At 47.6% G+C, this 8,278-nt stretch overlaps 1 protein-coding gene across 1 annotated transcript; it reads left to right on the forward strand.

The window, feature by feature from the left end:
- The first annotated feature begins 3,457 nt into the window (after positions 1-3,457).
- Positions 3,458-7,459, forward strand: LOC119090259 (cuticle protein 7-like). The gene is made up of 3 exons (XM_037213043.1): positions 3,458-3,463; positions 3,640-3,963; positions 7,427-7,459. Exons 1-3 carry the CDS (start codon positions 3,458-3,460, stop codon positions 7,457-7,459), a joined length of 363 nt encoding a protein of 120 aa, XP_037068938.1.
- The last annotated feature ends 819 nt before the right edge of the window (positions 7,460-8,278 follow it).

Consider the following 8,278-nt stretch of genomic DNA (forward strand, 5'->3'; position numbering starts at 1 on the left):
TGCAAGTCAAAACGTGTCCTGCACAGACCGACACTTATCTGGTAAAAATACCGCACGTCTATACATACAAAAAGCATATGGAGTATCTTCCACAACGCACCGCACTTGCCGCCAATGTATCTGGCGCACTTAGAGCAGACAAAACAAAATACAGCAGACAATAGACTCGCCGCGCTTACCACTTCCTCACATCACTGACGGCGTCCCATCCACAGGGCTCGAGGCCATGCAAATTCGAACTGCATTGTAATAGCTTGCCCCTAAGGTTGTCACGTAGTTCATCAAACTGGCCGACGAGTTCTACGCGGTAGGTCCGCTGGTCACCTATGTCGGCCACCACGTTTATTCGTTCTAAGTATGAAGGTAGCCCGATGTTCCTGCTACCCCAATGGGAATAAAACTGGTGCCTCCACTTCTTGTGCCATTGCATTGTAACAGCTTGCCATATGGGCTTGCACGTCCTGTCGTCATATCTGCCACAAACTTCTACGTTACTGGCTTGCTGGTCATATGCACATTCTCAATTGGTCTTTTCACTATCCGCACGAAAGTGTCTGGTTTCCGTTTGCCTCTCAGCGTGACGTGCGGAGACTAGCGTCCTGACGTGCGTCATGACATGCATCGAAGTCTAGGCACCAGCGACGTCACGCGGACTTTAAACGAAGATGGAGTGAAAGTCACCATACGGTTTTACCTCTCTTATTACGTATTGTTCCGATGTAGATATGACATAAGTAAGGTATATTTTTTCTCATCTGGCTTCCATCTTTTCCAGTAAACATTTCCATCAACACTTTCTAACCGCTTCCTCACCAACTTCTTTGCACATTTCCTAAAGTTTTTTAAGAGATGGTAATGACATCAGTTTTTGGTACATCTTAAGAACTTATTTTACTGTCATATTTCAACTCATGCCATAACGTTAATTAATCTACCAAGCTGTGGGAATTTGATGTGAACTTTTTCATGATAAACGTCTATCGCGTCAAAACATTTCAGTTGCGTTTAAGTTTGATTAACCTTTTATTAGAAGCATGGTCTACCCTCGTGCGAAAAACTTGAGCACCATGAAATGCCTGAGATAAGAAGACTTTGAACTGGAATTCTTGGGTAGAACTAAGATGTCGCTTACATCACATCAGGATATTGTTACCTAAGGCATAGTTATGTAATTGGGAACATAATCCGCGGTTGAATATGACGTAGACCGATAAGTGTGGCATCCATACGTTTGAACAGGACACGGTTCATGTCCGTGAAAGTCAACTGAAAGCTTAAATAGCTCTTAAAACCATTTTAAATCCAAGGATACATATATCCACAGCTGTTTGGACGGCCGGTTTCCGTTCCCGCCTGCGCTTTGGTTAGAAATGCTCTGTAGGAGGACATCTTGATGACATGACCGATCTCAGATATCCATTCTCCTACCTTCATACCACACCTATGCTCCCAAATTCTGAACTACCCGCCATACCCGGGTGATGACACCAAAACTGACGTGATGGGCTGTGATCCCATGGACCAAAACGCGACTGGATCTCGGTCAGAACAGCTGTCAGCTGGAGATGAGAGGGAAGAATAAAGTGCTCATACAAATAGTTCTGGGTTGTTGGCATGATTGCTTAGGGTTCAGGGTATTACCAAAAAAGGTCGACATGAAACTGCTGCATCATGAAATACACATCCTTTGCCATATATCTTCTAACTCACCTGCAAAAATCAAACGATCTGCCCATATACATCATGCATCACATTATGGTCAACTCCTTAGAGGTGGGCATGTACAAGGAATTCCGTGCGAATTGGTCAGGGCAGCCGGTGACACCGTTGGAGGCATCCGTTCACTGGAATCTGACCGTGACCTTCTATCAGTGGTTAGCGGCCGACCTATAAAAGCGAAACCACCAAGGGAGCAGACATCACTTGCACTGTATACACAGCTGTCGGAGCACAACATGCAGGTTTGTACTGGAATCATACCATTGATATGATGCCTGCTGGTTACTAGAGTTTATTTTAAGCCATGTACATTCTTGACTTAGCGATGCGACATGCATTGCACCGGGGGTGAGGTTATGAGATATATCGTAGCAAAACTGCGTCATTAAAATGACCGCCTGATCCGTCATATATCCTGTACGGCATTGCAGGGCTTCGTCATTGCCGTCGTCCTGGCCGTCGCCGCCGCCGCCCCGGCACTGGAGACGCCGGGCTACAAGCCCACTCCGGCCCCCTACCACCCGGCCCCCTCCTACAAGCCGGCCTCTTACCACCCGGGGCCCCAGTACGAGGAGGAGGCCAAGCCGTTTGCTTACGACTACGCCGTCAACGACCACTACACCGGCACCAACTTCGCCAAGAAGGAGGAGAGCGATGGCCACAACACCCAGGGATATTACTCGGTGGCATTGCCCGACGGCCGTGTCCAGCACGTCAAGTACGTCGTCGACAACTACGGCGGCTACAACGCTGATGTCACCTATGAGGGAGAGGCCCAGTACCCACAATACCACCCCGCCCCTGCCTACAAGGCTTCTGCACCTGCCTATAAGGCTGCCGACCCGGCCTACAAGCCTGTCCTTAAGTCTGCGTACAGCAATGCCGCCCCGGCATATAAGCCTGCGACATACTAATAACGGGGTTACAACGGGTGCCTATTTGTGTACATTTAGGTTTTCGTCACGATGATTTTCGTTTCTTGCCTTGCGGTACGTGAATAAAAGATTCGTTCGAGTTATGCGGTTTTGACGGAGACAATCCCACGCCTTCCACCTGATCCAGATGTCATCCGACTTTGACAATTTTTTTTTTTGTAAACCGACGCTAACGACAACAGCAACATTTATAATGACAAGTAAGCAATGTTCTTTGGCGGACTGCTGATGATTACAGCGCTTCATGTTTGCAGACTTCGTAAATTTTCGTTGACATTGTAGAGAAATTGAACATAAGCTTGTATGAAAAAGTTTCTGTCATCACTACAAGCGGTGTACTATGAAAGCATGACGCTAAAACTTACTGATATGGGGCAACCAGCACATTGTCTTATTAAACACCTCTGACCCGCGACCGCCTAAGGGCTGAACACATCTTCTACCTCGTTGCTGGACGACGCCTAAACCGTGCTAAGCAAGTACACTACGTTTTCAGCGCCACGGGCGGTCAAGTTGTCATGTTGTTTGGTTATGTGGCTCTCGATGTCTGCGTGGGTTACGGAGTCATGACGACTACCGTTAAGGCTCGCAAGATATTTTCGCCCCCACTTGCAAAAACCGGTGGGCGTGTACCAGGAATTCCGTGCGAATTCGTCAGCGCAGCCGGTGACACCGTTGGAGGCGTCCGTTCACTGAAATCTGACCATAACCGTCTATCAGTGGCTAGCGGCCGACCAATAAAAGCGAAAGCACCAAGGGAGCAGACACCACTTGCACTGCACACCCGGCCTTCAGAACACACCATGCAGGTGAGGGCTGGAATAATACCATTGATATGGTGTCCTGTTGGCTATGAGACAGTTCATTTCACACCAAGTGCACTCTGGGATTCGCGATGTGACTGAAATTGCACAGATGCTTCGCATCAAACCTGCGTCATTAAAGTAACCGCTTGATATATCACACATTCTCTACTACATTGCAGGTCCTCGTCGTTGCCGCCGTGCTGGCTGTCGCCGCCGCCGCCCCGGCACCGGAGACGCCGGGCTACAAGCCCGCTCCGGCCCCCTACCACCCGGCCCCTTCCTACAAGCCGGCCTCTTACCACCCGGAGCCCCAGTATAAGGAGGAGGCCAAGCCGTTCGCCTACGACTACGCTGTCAACAATCACTACACAGGCACCGACTTCGCCAAGAAGGATGAGAGCGATGGCCACAACACCCAGGGATATTACTCGGTGGCTCTGCCCGACGGCCGTGTCCAGGACGTCAAGTACGTCACCGACAACTACGGCGGCTACAACGCTGAGGTCACATACGAGGGAGAGGCCCAGTACCCCGACTACCACCCCGCTGCTGCCTATAGGGCTGCTGCTCCGGTCTACAAGGCTGTTTACAAACATGCGTACAGCCATTCCACCCCGGCACACAAGCTTCTGGCATACTAGCCAAACAGTGAGGACGACTATCTCCATGGAAGTTCATGAAGACCATGGAAGTTCACGAATTTTGAGTTGTGATGATTTCTCGCCGTTTGCACTTCAATACAATGAGGTGCTTATGTCTTGTGGTCTGGACGCAAGCCTCCAAAGTTGTGGTATGCCTGCTTGGCCTGCTTATAACAATTCGGCTCCGGCATATGAGCCTGCGACGTGCAGGTCACGGGATGAGAGCGGTTATTCAGTTAAATCCATTAATAATTTCATGATGATGATTGTCGTGTCTTGAGCTGCGTTACATAAATACAAAAAATTGTCCGAGTCGCGCGGCTTTGACGGAGGTAATCCTACGTTTTTCGTCAAAATGTCTCTCATCCGGCTGTGAGAAAAGACGTTCGCATGAACCGAAGCTCAAAACCACAATGCTATTTAAAACAACTAGGTTTGTCCTGTCATGGATGGCTAGTGCTTAGAGCGCGTTATCTTTGCAACCTTCTACAATTTTCGGTAAATTGTAGAATATGTCAACATGTTTTTCCAAAAGAAAACTGTCCATTGTGAATACAGGGGATGTCCAGTAAAATCATTACGCCGAAGCTGCTTGACATGTGGATATCAGCACATGGTCATATAAAACGCCTCTGACCCGCAACCGTCTGAATGCTGAGAAAATGCTGTCCCTTGTTGTTATAGCGACCCCCAAGTTGTGCTAAATAAGTACACTACGTTTACAATGTCGCCAGGAGATCAAGCTGCCACGTTAGGTGGAAAATAGGCTCTGGGTGTTCGGTTGGGTCATAGGGTCATAGTGCCCGCTGTGAAGTTTCTCGAGACATTTTCGTTTCCACTCGCAAAAATGCCCAAATTTCGTCGTTGTCTTCACGTGTTTTTACACGTATTCGGGTAGGGGTCAAATTGACCGCTCAAGAGGTTCTCCGAAATGGCTTCCGAACGGCACGGTGAAGCCGCGCAAAGTTTTGATAGCTGTAGACAATGTGATAGTAAATTGCCTGACAACAAAAAATGGGATATACGTTGTAAGGTGGCCGATCTACGGCAGATCAAATTCAGGCCATGGCTTCAGCGAAGTCAATTTCTAAAGAATCATTCAATCTGATGCAACAACGAAGTGTTAGGCACAGCCATATATCTCTGAGATACTTTCTTAGACAGCACAACAATTGAATGAACAAGTTTTATCGACCTAGGGTCAGGTATGAATGTGAGACCGAGGTGAAAACCAACCTGCTTTATTACTCCAGTGCTTGCTCTATGGCGTGGTTTCTGGTGCTAACATTGAACTTACTGATAACAGGAACGGTATTATATATCTTCCATATACCTTTTATAGGTCAAAATAGGTCGTTGACCTAAATGATCCAGGTCAAAGTTGTATTTTTAGTAGCATAGTGCATAGCATGATGCTTGTCACTTGTTCAAATGCAAGGCAGTCTTAGCAGTCTTAACAGCTAAGACTGACACGCTTTTACAGACACGCACGGTTTTACTTCTCTTTACTTCACACGGACACGCACGGTTTTACTTCTCTTATTGTACATCGTTCCGATGGAGATATGATATAACTAAGCTGCATTCGTTCTCATCTTGCTTCCACCTTTTCCATTAGACCTTCCTGTCAACACTTTTTAACGCCTCCTTACCAATTTCTTTGCACAGTTCTCAGAGTTTTTAAGAAACGGTAATGACATCAGTTTTTGATGCATCTAAAGAACTTATTTTGCTTCGTCACCTTTAAACTCATGTCATAACGTTAATTAGTCTGGGAAGTTGTTGACATTTGATGTAATTTTTTAATGATAATAGGTCTATTGCTTTCAAACATTTAAGTTGGGTTTAAATTTGATTTCCCTTTTATTAGAAACCTGGCTTACCTTCGTGCAAATACTTGAACACCATAGAATGACTGAGCTAAGAAGGCTTTTAACAAGAATCCTGGGGTAGAACTAAGATTTCGCTTTCAACACATCAGGATTTTGTCATCTAAAGTCTAGTTATGTAATTGGGAGCATAATCCGCAGTTGAAAATGGCGTATGCCGATAAGTGTGACATCCACACATTTGAACAGGACACGGTTCATGCCTGTAAAAGTTAACTGAAAGCTTAACCAACTCTTGAAAACAGTTGGAAACCAAGGATATATAAACACGCAGACGATTGGACGGCCTGTTTCCGTTGCCGCCTGCGCTTCTGTTAGAAATGACCTGTAGGAGGACATCTTAATGACATGACCAATCTCAGATATCCATTCTTCTACCTTCATACCATACCTATACTCGCAAATTCTGATTTCTCCATAAATTTAACCCACTTTATAACTACTTTTGTATGAAAAACGACCAAAAATGAAGCGATGGGTTGCAATTCGATGGGACCAAACGTGACTGGATCGCAGTCAGAACAGCTGTCAGTTGGGGATGGGAGCAAAAAGTAAAGTGCTCATACAAATGCTTTTAGGCTCTTGGTATGACTGCTTAGCTTTCAGAGTGTTGCCAAAAAAGATGGACATGATCCTGCTGCGTCATAAAATATACTTTCTTTACCATATATCTTCTACCTCACCTGCAAAAGTTAAACGATCTGCCCATGTACATTATGCGTCACATTATGGTAAGCTCCTTAGAAGTGGGCGTGTACAAGGAATGCCGTGCGAATTCGTCAGCGCAGCCGGTGACACCGTTGGAGACGTCCGTTCACTGGTATCTGACCGTGACGCTTCACGCTCAATCCACTCCCTGGTGCTTCTGTTTAGGAGGTGCGCTGCGCCGGCGCCGCGACAGCTCGGTCCAGGCTCCGCCGCTCGAGCCGCCTCGGGTAGGTCGGCGGCCTCTGGCGCGCCTCGCCGGTGCCAGCTCGCCTCAGACGTTCGGTGCTGTCGAGGAGGTTTGTCGTCACGCGTCACTGCCATCGCCCCTGCGGCTCCTTGTGCGCCGACGGACAACCTCGATGCCGAGCCGAGCTGAGCTGGCGGTCGCACGCGACAAATAAACCGACCACTGTCTGCTTGTTTCCGGCGGATGTGGCCCCCGCGTCGCCCGCGCTGGTCCGTAAAGAGCTTCGGTGCTGCTGGTCTGTACTGTGCGTCGATTATCGTGACTGGAAAGGTTGGCGTAGATGTCATTCATACGTTGGATACATACAACTTTTTGCGCCACGGTATTCGTGAAAATCACCGTCGAAGTGCAGCGTACCACGTTACCGAGTCGAAATAGTAACTTTTCCTCTACGTCATCATGCTGCGATAACAGAGAGCTCAGAATCTTAAGATTCCAGAGGCTAATGACCTGCTAATGTGACGGACTCATAACCTGACAGCATAACTGGCTGATGACCCGCTGGTGTGACTGAGTAATGACCTGCTAGTGTGACTGACTGATGACCTGCTAATGGGCCGACTAATGATCTGCCAGTGCAACTGACTGATGACCTTTTCAAATCCCATCCAAGTATATTAGAAGAGCACCTACACCCACGGAATGGGTGCAGGTGCTCCACGTAACGGAGCGGAACACCTTGCACGAATGATCGGCGACACTGTGGACATGATAAACAAATAGTATACACGGGCTGAACCCACCCTTCAAATGATTTAGGTTCGATCAGCGGGGCAGTAAGCCATCTGATTAAGGTGGTCCGAACATGCATTTCTTTTAACGAGTGTGACCCAAACACTGCCTCCCTTTCAAGGACAACGATGTTGTAAGTATTCTCTCAAAAGTCTACCAATGTCCAGCATCACCACTGCGGACAAGCTCATCCAAATATTGTTTGCGTCCTGCAACGTGCGCTACAGGAATTCTGGAATACGGCACCGCCAGTATTATCATATACCACAGACCACGGCTGTGTCATCTTCCCAGAATGCATTGCTTGTTGACATATGCATGCCAACAGAAAAGACCAGCTTCGAGAAAAGCTCTGTTTTAACAAAACGTTCTCTCTATATACATCGCATAAAGTCACATCACAACGCACAGCTTCAAAACGCCAACACAACTTGCTCGTTCCTAATACGTCACACCCGGCTTAAAGCTCGGGGCAGCCGTCTTATGAGAGGACTTGTAGGCAGAGGTCGAGGACTTGTGCGGAGAGGCCTCTGGTTTGTCTACCGGGACAACAGATGTGTAGGTCTGGGCAGCAGATGTGTAGGCCGGGGCAGCAGATGTA

The sequence above is a fragment of the Pollicipes pollicipes genome, unplaced genomic scaffold (genome assembly GCF_011947565.3).
Source record: "Pollicipes pollicipes isolate AB1234 unplaced genomic scaffold, Ppol_2.1 Scaffold_3087;HRSCAF=3621_pilon_pilon_pilon, whole genome shotgun sequence".
NCBI lineage: Eukaryota > Metazoa > Arthropoda > Thecostraca > Pollicipedomorpha > Pollicipedidae > Pollicipes > Pollicipes pollicipes.

Excerpts from the sequence above, each read along its gene's own strand:
- LOC119090259 (XM_037213043.1), top strand. Across the intron at positions 3,964-7,426 it reads ACGGCGGCTACAACGCTGAG|CATAACTGGCTGATGACCCG; the intron begins GTCACATACGAG and ends ATAACCTGACAG.